The sequence below is a fragment of the Garra rufa genome, chromosome 22 (assembly GCF_049309525.1).
Source record: "Garra rufa chromosome 22, GarRuf1.0, whole genome shotgun sequence".
Taxonomy (NCBI): Eukaryota; Metazoa; Chordata; class Actinopteri; order Cypriniformes; family Cyprinidae; genus Garra; species Garra rufa.
The window spans coordinates 6,017,893-6,031,241 of NC_133382.1; the positions used below are offsets into that span (position 1 = coordinate 6,017,893).

The 13,349-nt window shown below is 45.6% G+C and overlaps 1 protein-coding gene across 1 annotated transcript in view; it reads right to left on the reverse strand.

Annotated features, from left to right (window-relative positions):
* Positions 1-11,949, reverse strand: part of LOC141298323 (serine protease 27-like) — a 33,204-nt gene extending 21,255 nt beyond the window's left edge. The window contains exons 1-3 of the mRNA XM_073828825.1: positions 11,583-11,949; positions 11,030-11,060; positions 1,762-1,775 (exon numbers count right to left, since the gene is read on the reverse strand). Of these exons, the coding sequence (XP_073684926.1) occupies positions 1,762-1,775; positions 11,030-11,060; positions 11,583-11,949 (412 nt within the window). The remainder of the gene's footprint in view (positions 1-1,761; positions 1,776-11,029; positions 11,061-11,582) is intronic.
* Positions 11,950-13,349: the final 1,400 nt, after the last annotated feature.

Genomic DNA, 13,349 nt, shown 5'->3' on the forward strand with positions numbered 1-13,349 from the left:
AGACCATGCCCCGCTGCAGTGGATGGCCCGGGCCAAGGACACAAACGCCCGGGTCACAAGGTGGTTCCTGTCGCTCCAGGACTTCCACTTCGATGTGCGCCACCGGGCCGGTTCCAGCAACAACAACGCCGACGGGCTCTCTCGGTCCTGGGCAGCGTACACAGGTCTGTCAGGGGTCACTCCCCACCCACCCCCTGTCTCCCCTCTATCTTTTTACCTCCAGGACCAGGACGTCGCTTGGGGGGGGGAGTGTGACGGGCGTCCCGAGGAGCAATCAGCGTCGCCCTGGCAACACACGAGGACCAGCTGGATCCACTCACCACGGACCAATCGGTCACGGCTCAGCCCGCTTTATAAGCAGTCTGCCACAACCAGAGAGTGAGACACATCTCCAATGCACTGTGAGACTTACCTGACCGCTGTATCTTTTCTCCTCCAGAGTCGCCGTGACCGCTTGGTCCCCCACTTCCGGGTTGCACGTTTTGGGGTTAAAGCACGTCTTTGCACCAACCCCCCTGCACCGGCCACCCTCACTTGGAGACACCAGCACCCAGGAGAAAGCCACCCTGCACCACAAGGAAGACAACCTCACCTCTTCACTCACCGTATTGTTTGCCTTGCTTCACTACCGTCAATAAACGCACCCTCCGGGGCTCACTCAACTCTTGTTTTGTTGTTGCTGTTCTCCGCCCCGGCCACAATATATATATATATATATATATATATATATATTTTTTTTTTTTTTTTTTCTCACCAAACATTAATTTTATATGAATACATTTACATTCATTTTATATAAGGTTTGCAGTATAACATGTTTGGGACATGTCTAAAATGCATTTTTTTTTTATCATAATAATTTTTTTATATAATAGATTTAAAATCATAAAATTATGATTTTAACTGGATATATTCAAAAAGGTTAGGAATTTATGAAGAAAATGTTCTTACATAAATCTGTTGATAAACACGTCCAAAATATACAAAGGGCTTCTCCAAGAAAACTCTTGGAGAGCTTCCATTATCTTCAGAGGGACTCTTTATTTCTCTATTTCCAAATGGGTAGAAAAGCCCTGTAAGTAAGTAAATAAATAAATAAATACATACATATAAACAAACATTTGTTTGTACGTACATACCACAATAATTCAATGAATATTATGCAGCAAATGTATGGTCACTTTTGTCCAAGTTTAATAAAAGCTGAAAAAGTATTGTTATGTCAACTGTTATTTCATGTTAGATATTACATTCAGAGAACCAGCTTACTAATAATTGTTACCTGCTTTCACTCTTACCTAGGACTGTATCTTCTCCATTGCACAGAAAACTGCTGCCCTTATCTTCACCATCAGATGTAAAAGTCACAAATCCAATGTCTGATCCATTAACATTCTCCAAGATCCAGTTTTGGAATTTGGATACTCTAGCATAGCTGTCAGGTGCAATTCCAGTGCCACAAAAAAACCTAAATTAGAGACACCAGCTAAGATCCATTCAGAACCCTGCTTACACTGTAATGGACCACCAGAATCTCCCTAAAAATTAAAGAGAGGGATGAAAGATAGCATAGTAGCTATATGGAATAGTTGTATGTCTGAAAAAATCTTTAAAACTTTCTATACCATGGTAAGTACATGTACATGTGTTTAAACAATATGGTCATCCTGGGACAACTTCATAGCTGTGGATGTTAAAAAGAACCCATATGGAACTCAGTTAAATTTAAATTGTGTCATAAACCATTGTAACTTACATAACACGCTCCTTTGCCCCTCTCTCCTTCAGCACACATCATTGTCGGAGTGATTGTTATGTCCCAATATGTGAAGTCTTGAAACACACAGTTACATTCCTTATTCTCCAAAATTGTCATCTTCAGCTCCTGCAGAGTTCCAGAATTTGGCTGAGCGTCTAAATGTTACACACACAAAAAACAGGCCTTTTGAGACATGTTGATAAAATATGGATCACTGTTTAAATCAAAATGACCGAAGAAAACATGGATTCCCTCCATGTCTCTCTCGTTGTGTCGCTGGTGCATATGGGAAACTTCTGTTTACTCTCTTACTGAATCCTGATTTGTTCACATTTGTGTAGCTGCACAAACCGATGGTGCTTTAATCCACCAGAAAAGGAGAGGCTGACTGCTATATAAGTTGGCTCAGAGCAAGATCCTATCTTCACTGACTCAGATCAAGAAGAAGATAAGAAGAATAAAAGGAAGAAGCTCACCTTCTAACCGCGGTAGGAGCCCCCGCAGAGGAAGAAGTGGAAGCCTTCCCCTGTGGCCATCCATTCAAAAGTATATAAATTGTAAATGTTTTTTTAGAAAATAACTGCTCGCTTCACTAGATAAGACCCTTCTTCCTCAGCTGGGATAATTTAGAGCCCTTTGAAGCTGCATTTAAACTGCATTTTGGAAGTTGAAACCATAGAAGTCCATTATATGGAGAGAAATCCTGAAATGTTTTCCTCAAAAAACATAATTTCTTTACGAATGAAGAAAAAAAGAAATGAACATCTTGGATGACAAGGGGATGTGTACATTATCTGTCCATTTATGTTCTGAAAGTGAACTACTCTTTTTAATTAAGGCAATGGCACAGGCAATTAGCAAGGCTTTTGGCTGAATATTACTTTCTCACCAAAGTGACTATTCAGCCCTGCTGTGGATGTGTTTGCTGGGTCACTGAGACACAGAAAACTGTGCAGGCTCTGTCTCACTTCTTGCTTAAGTGCTCTAGAGCTTAGGTTGCTTTTACAAAAGCCTATGTCCCATCCCACGCCTGGCGTCTAGGTCGGTTTTATATTAGGGTAACCCATCGCTGCATCAGAGTTGTGGCCCCCTGGACAATTTAATCGCCTGTGCTACGTCCAGTTGGGACTGACCTCCAGGAGAAAGGTAGTTATGACGAACACCTCCAACACGGGTTGGGGAGCTTTGTACCTCAGTGTTTGGCTCCTGGTCAAGTCTCGAGATATTGGTAGTCTTCCAGGAACTCAAAACCTTCCTGCCAGCCTTAAAGGAACACCACGTCCTGGTACGCTCTGACAACATGATGGTGGTAACATACATCAATCGTCAAGGCGGTCTCAGGTCACGCTCTCTTTACAGGATGGCTAGGCACCTCCTGTTATGGGAACATGGCAAACTCCTCTCGCTAAGAGCAGTTCATATGTCGGGCAGATTCAACCTAGAAGCAGATATGCTGTCCAGAGGCAATATAGCTCCATGTGAATTGATACTACATCCTCAGATGGTTCAAATGATTTGGGCTGTCTTCGGGAGGACTGAGGTGGACCCCTTCACATCAGAAGATAATTTTCACTGCCCAATTTATTTATCGAAACAGTAAGATGCTTTGGTCCACAATTGGCCCAACCCCCCCCCCCCCCCCCCCCCCCCCAACAATTCCCCTGCTTCCTCAAGTTATCAGACAGGGCAGGTAAGTCAGATGCTCAGTCCTCTTGGAGGTGCAACTTTGGAGGAAACAAACGAAAACAGAAAACGAAGAAGCTCACCACTGTAGGAGCCCTGGCAGAGGAAGAAGCAGAAGCCTGGCCAGAGCTGTGGAGCCTTCATGTTTGGCCTCTTGACTGGAGCTTGTCCAGCTCCCTGCGAGTGTCATTCACAAAAATTTTAAGGCTAGAGCCCTGTCTACAAGACGCCTTTATGCCCTTAAATGATCAGTCTTCTGGCATTCAGCACAAAGCCTGGGTTCTTGTGACGTGTCTGACGTGCTAATCTTTCTACAAGAGCTGTTGGACATGGCGCACACCCATTCCACAATCAAAGTTTACGTGGCTTTTATTGCAACAAATCATTCCCTTGAAGCTGGCCAGACAATTGGCAGAAACAACCTGGAAGTTATGTTTGTGGGGGGAACTTGGAGACTGAACCCGCCCCGTCCTCATAAATGCCGACTTGAGACTTGTCTCCTTCCTTTGAGCCACTCCAATCAGCAAAATTTCAGCCATTCCCCTCCTTATGGCTCCTCAGTCTAGCGTTTTAAGTCTTACCTCTGGCTCATGCTTACAGAAGTCCTCAACATGAGTGCTTTGAGGTTGGGCTCACGGAGCAGGCTTCATTCTGCATTTTCTCATATCTCACAGTGCTATTGGATGTGTTCCCCATATCCACCAGTGACGCAACAGGAGAGACTATTTGATTGGAACACTCCGGTTTGTAAAGTAATCTCTGTGCCATGAGATAAGGGAATGAGGGTTGCATCACTTGCCGTGCCATAAACTGCACACAAATCAGTGACTGTCACTTCAGTCGAGAGATTCTAATGAAATTGCGCTCTAAACTGACTTATATAGCGATCAGTTCCTCCTCTTCTGCCAGGTGGAAGCACTATTGGTTTGTGCAGCTACACAAACATAAACACATCAGGCTTCAGTAACAGAGTAAACATGAGTTACCCACATGCATCAGCGATGCAAGAGGTAATGTTAGTAACCGGAGCATTTTTTTTTTTACACTTTCCAACACATTGTACACCATTACATGATCATTACCTACAAAACCAGTTTCTCCCCATCCAGTGATCCAGCAAGTGGTGCCATCGTGAAAGACACTGTCATTAGCAGCGAGACAGATCGGACTGATGTAGTTGGTATAGTTCACTGGCTCACTCAGTCTCAGCAAGGCGATGTCATTAAGGAAGTGGTGTGGGTCATAGTCTGGATGTGGAATGATGGATTTGATTGTTCTATTCACCTCATGTGGGTTAGTAATTGAAATATTTTGGCTCTGTCTACCCAGATAAACAGTCAAGTAACTGGTTGAGGATCTGAATGAGGAAGCAAAGACTCTCAGTGTGATAGTTCTGAGAATAACAACCGCATCATGCACATTATTTGATTTATTGTGTACTTACATGTAGTAAACACAGTGAGCTGCAGTGAGCACCCATTCTTGGCTGATGAGGGACCCTCCACAGAAGTGATAGTCATAATATTTTAGGCTGACCTGCCAAGGCCAGTTCCCTACAGCTGCATCCTCACCCCCTACTAAACGAGTGCTGAGTGGGGAAACTCCACAGTTCTGGGCTAAGGAGAAGAGTGAGAACTGTAAATAATGGGATTTTTTTTAAAAAAATATATCATTATCTTTTTTAGCTCAGGGTAGTTAAAAAAATTAATGAATAAATACATACATAAACAGTTCACACAGAGTGCTGAGTGTTTTTAAGATTGAATTACAAGACGTCAAAGTCTGTTTTACGCAATGTCTGTTCAGTCTGCTTTGTCATTGGGTTACCTATTATGCAAAATTCTCTTTTACGTGTGTTGTGTGTCGTGTGATATATTAATGATAAATCCACCCTTTTCTTTTTTTAAATCCCCACAAAACATAAGCAATGTCTCAGAACAAGCCATTTGCAACATCCGTAAAATGTGTTGTCATATTTTACAGGCCCCACCCATAGCTGTTGATTGACACTGCCATTTTATCAGAGACCGCGCCCTAAGTGAGCCGCACACAATCTGTCAAGTTTACAGTATCTTCACCCTAGAGCATTTAAAAGCAGCATTCAAGTAAGAAAGGTCTTATTATTAGAGATTTGGATGTTATGCGGTCCAGAGAAGTGAGTGATTTCTGCTTTTATTATATTGTTTGGGTCGTACAAACAGCATAGGCAGCAGAAGGTACTGTATATTATGTTGCTGCCACAAGTGCTAACATCCTTTTGTCCAATCTGTAGTTACATTTTACATTACAAACTCTAAACACAATTAGCACAACATCCGTCTGTTGTGACCTTACCGTTTTCACACAATATGCAGTCAATTATCATGTTTCTAAAATGCATACTTTCTTTTCATACAAGCTTACCCAAAACCAAAAAGCATGGGTCTAATTAGTTTTACTTAATTACAAATGCTTAAACACAGAATGTCAGAAATTAAGACCTAATGTTCCAAACCTTAAATACAGTATAAAGCCTCTTTCTGCAACAACAGCAGCTCAAAATGACTGATAAACATTTTTAAGTAACAGATCAGTGAAACATTTAGAAATAGTTGATTCCAGTCTCAGTTGGAGGAACAGTCAGGTGTTAAAGCTCTTTCCATTACATCAACATAGAGTAAAAAAAGACCTCTTTGAATTGGTTTTGTGTATGCATAACAACACAAAGCATCAGAGAGAGAGAAAAAATAATGCCTGGGAGAGGGAGAAAAATTGTTGTAGGAGGTAGAGGAGTAGTTGGATCAGAAGAGAAGAGTAAGAATGTATGTTGGACTGTGCATTTTTAAGTAGTTTTTTCTCCTTACACATGTGGAACCTATGGAAGTGTGTTTCTGCCATGAAATATAAAGGGTAAAGAGTAATTGTGACTTTTTTAAATTTCACAATTCTGACAAAGTCTGAATTGTAAACTCACTTGCAAGATGTAAACTCCATGTAAATGCAAGATGTAAATTCGAAGAATAGAAGTCCTAATTGTTATATAAAAAGGTCACAGTTACTGTATTTTCTTTTTCTTTTTCTTTTTTTTTCTGTGATGAAAACAAGCTTGCATAGTAACCAAAGATCATGTATGTTGGAATTTTTTTGGATCACTGGCATCAGCTGCCAAGGGGGCACCATCCACATCCAACGCTCATCCACTGGAAAGCAATTTTAATCAAGGTTCAAACTAAATTTCTGCAAAGGGGTCCCTATCTTTTTCTATTGTACATTGTACTATTGTACATTGTACATTGTAAAGTAATGACTCAGTTCAGTTTTAGATAGTATGTGCTTAAGGCTAAATTTAAAAAACAATGGATTTTTATATTGTCTGTTATATGCAGAACGGAAACATGACAAGTGATGCAGTTTTTGTAAAGCCATCAATTGTTAGTATTTTCACAATCACTGTTCTATGATTGACTTTATGGGTCTGATGGATAGAAACTAGTGCTAAAGTTTTGACCGAAATATTACATTTTAAATCGGGTTTGCAGTAATTACTTAAAGAATAATAATAATAAAAATACATGGTGCTGCTCATGTAAAAATCATTCATTTATTCTGGAAAGCTTGGGGAGTTGTTTTAAACATTTGGGAACCACTCCGTTACAGGTACACCTACAAGCAAGGAGCTGCAGTTGCCAGTCACCTATATAGTTTATGAGACCTGTATTATAAACATTTATATTAAAGATTTGCTTCTTTTACCTTAGAATTGTAAGTCATTTAGTGGGAGTGGGAGTAAAAAAGTTTGTCATACACTCTTAAAAATAAAGGTGCTTCGCGATGCTGTAGAAGAACTTGTAATGAAGAATAGAACAGGATCCAAAAGCAAACGAAGGGTTTATTTAGTAACAGTCTTGTATATTACAGGAGCCAGGATAGCTTGCAGACAACTCAGGGGGAAACAGTCTCTCAAAACGGGAACGAAGGCAATTCGCAGATTATGCAGGAAAACTAGATTGTCTCTTCAAACAGGAACTTAGGCATTCGCAGGATATGCAGGAAAACTAGATAGTCTCTTCAAACAGGAACTTAGGCACTCGCAGGATATGCAGGAAAACTAGATAGTCTCTTCAAACAGGAACTTAGGCACTCGCAGGATATGCAGGAAAACTAGACAGTCTCTTAGAACAGGGAAAAGGATAAACTCTGGAAAGGCGTTCCTCTGTGGCTTCACAGCCCTCTTGTATTCACTACCGTAGCTGGGAGGCCGCGGAGAGCAGGAATGTCGGCTAGAGGAACCCGGGCTCCTTTCCTCTTGTACCGTGCGGCAGCACGGCGTCGAACCCGACAGCGGGAGTGAGCAAACAGCAGGGTAACTGGACACAGGGTAGGTGAACAGGATAATAGCAGGAGAGATATAGCTGACCTGGAACAGACAGTTCTACAGGACTAGGGCACGACAGGACGTATAGCTGTAGAGGGTTCTGACGGAGATCTTCAGCATCTAAATCAGGCAAAATAATCCGACAAAAGACTAGAGAACAGGGGACATTAAATAGCTAACGAGCTTGATAGGGGGAACAGGTGGAAAGGATGAGTGAGATACAAAATGAGACGCAGCTGCGAAAGGGAGAGGGGAGAGAGAGAGAGGTAGTGACCAGCAGAGGGCGGAAAAGGGAAAGAAAAAGCCCGAGAAAGCAGAATCAGAACCAGACTCATAACAGTGCCCCCCCCTCAACGAGCGCCTCCTGGCGCTCCCGAGGAAGATACCTGGCGGGTCCGGAGGAAGTCATCAATAAGAGAGCGATCCAGAATGTCCCGGGAGGGAACCCAGCTTCTCTCCTCAGGACCGTAACCCTTCCAGTCTACAAGAAATTGATGGCCACGACCACGACGACGCATATCAAGAATCTTGCGTACAGTGTAGACAGACGGACCCACGGTACGCTTAGGAGAGACGGGAGTACGAGAAGGGGCGCGCACGACTGGCTTAATACATGACACGTGAAAGACCGGGTGGATGCGCCGGAGCTTGGGAGGGAGCTTCAACTCTACTGTGACAGGGTTGATGACCCTGGAAATTAGAAAAGGTCCGATAAAGCGGGGAGCGAGTTTACGGGACGGTTCCTGAAGGGGTAAATTGGTAGTGGACAGCCAAACTCTCTGACCAAGTGCATACTTTGGACTCCTGACGCGATGGCGATTAGCGTTTCTTATAACGCGAACCCTAGAGCGACACAGCGATGTTCTTACTCTCTTCCAAGTCCGCTTACAGCGCTTAATAAATGCCTGAACAGACGGAACGTGAGACTCGGTTTCTTGAGAGGAAAAAAGGGGAGGTTGGTAACCAAGACAGCAGTGAAAAGGTGACAACCCAGTGGCGGAGGTGGGGAGAGAATTGTGAGCATACTCTGCCCAGGGTAATTGCTCGGCCCAAGAAGAGGGATTACGAAAAGCCAGGGTGCGCAAAAGTCGACCGACTATCTGATTGGTGCGTTCAGCCTGCCCGTTAGTCTGCGGGTGGAAGCCAGACGAGAGGCTGACAGAAGCACCAATCAGACGACAGAATTCTTTCCAAAATTGGGACGCGAATTGGGGTCCCCTATCCGAAACAACGTCGGTGGGGAGCCCGTGATACTTGAAAACGTAGGTTACTAGAAGCTGGGCTGTTTCTTTGGCGGAGGGAAGCTTGGGGAGCGGTATGAAGTGAGCGGACTTGGAAAAACGGTCTACTACAGTTAGGATGACAGTATTGCCAGCCGAGGACGGGAGGCCGGTAATAAAGTCAAGGCCAATGTGTGACCACGGACGCGACGGGATGGGGAGCGGTCTAAGGAGCCCGGCAGGCGGAGAGTGACCAGACTTGGTCTGAGCGCAGACGGCACAAGAGGCAATGAAACGACGCGTATCGCGTTCCGCAGTGGGCCACCAAAATCGTAGACGGAGAGTGGCTAACGTGCCCCTAACGCCGGGATGGGCGGATAATTTAGAAGAGTGAGCCCACTGAAGGACGGCTAACCGGGCGGAAACCGGGACAAATAGGTGGTTCTTAGGCACATTACGCGGAACAATTGAACGAGAAAGGGCGCGTTTAACGAGCTTCTCGATTCCCCAAATAACGGTGCCGACTACACGCCCCGGGGGAATTATCTCCTGGGGTGTGGAGACTGCGTTGGATGGGTCAAATAGGCGAGACAAAGCGTCAGGCTTCTGGTTCTTTGAGCCAGGTCGATAAGAGATCGTAAAGTCAAAACGGGCAAAAAATAAGGACCAACGAGCTTGACGCGCATTAAGTCTCTTGGCCGAACGAATATACTCCAAATTCTTATGATCTGTCCAGACCACAAACGGGACGGCAGAGCCCTCTAACCAATGCCTCCACTGACCTAAAGCCAAACGGATGGCTAAAAGCTCTCGATCACCCACATCGTAATTACGCTCTGCTGGGGAAAGGCGGAGAGAGAAGTAGGCGCACGGATGGACCTTATTGTCGAAGAGGGCGCGCTGGGAGAGAACACCTCCGACTCCCACCTCCGACGCATCCACCTCTACAATGAACTGTCTGGAAACGTCTGGTGTTATGAGAATAGGCGCGGTAGTGAACAAAAGCTTTAAATGATCAAAAGCCTTCTGAGCAGGATCGGACCATTTAAAGGTTGACTTGATCGACGTAAGGGCGGTGAGGGGCGCGGCTACTAGGCTGAAATTACGTATGAAGCGCCGATAGAAATTCGCAAATCCCAGAAATCGCTGAAGCGCGACTCGGGACTCAGGGACGGGCCATTGGGCAACAGCCTGTACTTTGACGGGGTCCATGCTAATCCCCTCCGGCGAGATTATGGAACCAAGAAAGGAGACGGAGTGAGCGTGGAACGTGCATTTCTCAGCCTTTACGAATAGACGGTTCTCCAGAAGGCGCTGGAGGACTCGGCGAACGTGTTGGACATGACTCTGGAGGGATGGTGAAAAAATCAAAATATCGTCTAAATAAACGAAGACGAAGACATTCAGCATGTCTCTCAAGACATCATTGATTAATGCCTGAAAGACAGCTGGCGCGTTGACCAGGCCGAACGGAAGAACCCGATATTCAAAGTGACCTAGCGGAGTGTTAAAGGCGGTTTTCCATTCGTCCCCCTCCTTGATGCGGATTAAATGGTACGCGTTTCGTAAATCTAGTTTAGTGAATATCTTAGCCCCTTGAAGCAGTTCGAATGCGGATGCCATTAGTGGCAAAGGGTAGCGGTTTTTGACTGTTATTTCGTTTAACCCCCGGTAGTCGATGCAGGGACGAAGGGAACCGTCTTTCTTCTTTACAAAGAAAAACCCCGCGCCAGCGGGTGAAGATGACGCTGTAATGGTACCGGCGGCTAACGAATCAGCTAGATAGCTCTCGAGCGCCTTGCGTTCTGGGCCCGATAGGGAGTATAAACGGCCGCGAGGAGGGGAAGTACCGGGTAACAGATCGATGCTGCAGTCATAAGGACGATGGGGAGGAAGAGAAGAGGCCCGGGACTTACTAAAGACCGCCCTCAGATCGTGATATTCCTCCGGGACCCCTGTGAGATCGGTCGGCTCCTCCTGAGACACAGAAACAGTAGAAACACAAGGTCTAGCAGAAAACAGACAATTAGCGTGACAAGACAGACTCCACGAGAGAATAGTGTTATTAGACCAATTGAACTGAGGGTTGTGTCTGACTAGCCAAGGGTGACCTAGCACTACAGGGGAATAAGGAGAATGAAAGACTAAAAAGGAGAGGGTCTCCTGATGGTTTCCAGAAACAGTTAAGGCTAATGGTACTGACTGGGAATCGACATTGAAAAGGGGTCTACCATCTAGGGCAAAAAGGGACGTAGTTAGTCTACGGTTCGTTAAAGGAATACCTTGTCTGCGAGCCCAGGCTTCATCGAGGAAATTCTCCTCAGCTCCAGAATCTATTAAAGCCTTGCAAGGGACAGTAGTACCAGCCCAACTCAAAGTTATGGGGATAGTAGTGCAGGAGGTAGAAGAGGAGAGTAAAGTAGTTGCGCTCGCCAGTACCTCCTCCTTCACTGGTGAGCGTTGGCTTTTACTGGACATTTAGCAACGAAATGATTGGGTGCTGCGCAATACATGCAGAGGCGATTAATTAAGCGGCGTTCTCTCTCCTTAGTAGAGATGCGCAAACCGCCAAGCTGCATGGGCTCGGGATCTGGAGTGGGAATGGAATGCTTAGGTGTAGCTATCGAAGCTGCGGAAAACTCAGCGCCTCTGGCGCGACGACGGAGATCGAACCTCTTGTCTACCCGGATAGCGAGATCAATAAGGGGATCAAGATTCTTGGGCAGCTCGCGGGCGATGACCTCATCCTTAACGTGAGCATTAAGTCCTTCTAAGAAACGAGCCGCCAGAGCAGTCTCGTTCCAACCGCTCGTGGCCGCTAGGGTGCGGAATGCAATCGAATAGTCCACCACAGACCTTCCTCCCTGGCGGAGAGATGAAAGCACGCGGGATGCCTCCTCGCCGTGTGCCGAACGATCGAAAACTCGGAGCATCTCCGTCTTGAAAGAGTCGAAGCCTCCGGTAAACTCCGCCTCTGCCTCCCAAGCCGCTGTTCCCCAGTCGCGGGCTCGTCCAGTAAGAAGAGAGAGGACGTAGGCCACTCGGGCCCGCTCATGGGCATAGGTGACTGGTTGGAGAGAAAATACAACCTCACATTGGGTGAGAAAAGAGCGACACTGGGTGGGCTCACCACTGTAGCATGGAGGATTGTTGACACGAGGCTCTGGTGCGTCAAGGGCCCGGGGAGGAGGCGAATCGCTCCTGAGCAACTGGACCTCGGAAGATAATGCTGAAATCTGAGCCGCCAGTGTCTCGACCACTCGACGAGTTGCGGTGAGCTCCTCATCATGCCTTCCTAACATAGCTCCTTGTAACTCGACTGCTGTATGGATGGTTCTCTCGTTCGCTGGATCCATAGTTTGGTCGGATTATTCTGTAATGAAGAATAGAACAGGATCCAAAAGCAAACGAAGGGTTTATTTAGTAACAGTCTTGTATATTACAGGAGCCAGGATAGCTTGCAGACAACTCAGGGGGAAACAGTCTCTCAAAACGGGAACGAAGGCAATTCGCAGATTATGCAGGAAAACTAGATTGTCTCTTCAAACAGGAACTTAGGCATTCGCAGGATATGCAGGAAAACTAGATAGTCTCTTCAAACAGGAACTTAGGCACTCGCAGGATATGCAGGAAAACTAGATAGTCTCTTCAAACAGGAACTTAGGCACTCGCAGGATATGCAGGAAAACTAGACAGTCTCTTAGAACAGGGAAAAGGATAAACTCTGGAAAGGCGTTCCTCCGTGGCTTCACAGCCCTCTTGTATTCACTACCGTAGCTGGGAGGCCGCGGAGAGCAGGAATGTCGGCTAGAGGAACCCGGGCTCCTTTCCTCTTGTACCGTGCGGCAGCACGGCATCGAACCCGACAGCGGGAGTGAGCAAACAGCAGGGTAACTGGACACAGGGTAGGTGAACAGGATAATAGCAGGAGAGATATAGCTGACCTGGAACAGACAGTTCTACAGGACTAGGGCACGACAGGACGTATAGCTGTAGAGGGTTCTGACGGAGATCTTCAGCATCTAAATCAGGCAAAATAATCCGACAAAAGACTAGAGAACAGGGGACATTAAATAGCTAACGAGCTTGATAGGGGGAACAGGTGGAAAGGATGAGTGAGATACAAAATGAGACGCAGCTGCGAAAGGGAGAGGGGAGAGAGAGAGAGGTAGTGACCAGCAGAGGGCGGAAAAGGGAAAGAAAAAGCCCGAGAAAGCAGAATCAGAACCAGACTCATAACAGAACTGTTATATCTAAATGGCACCTTTTGATTTAAAAGTGTAATCAGTGCTGTGAATTATTAACTATTTCTAATTGCTTAATGGTGTATATC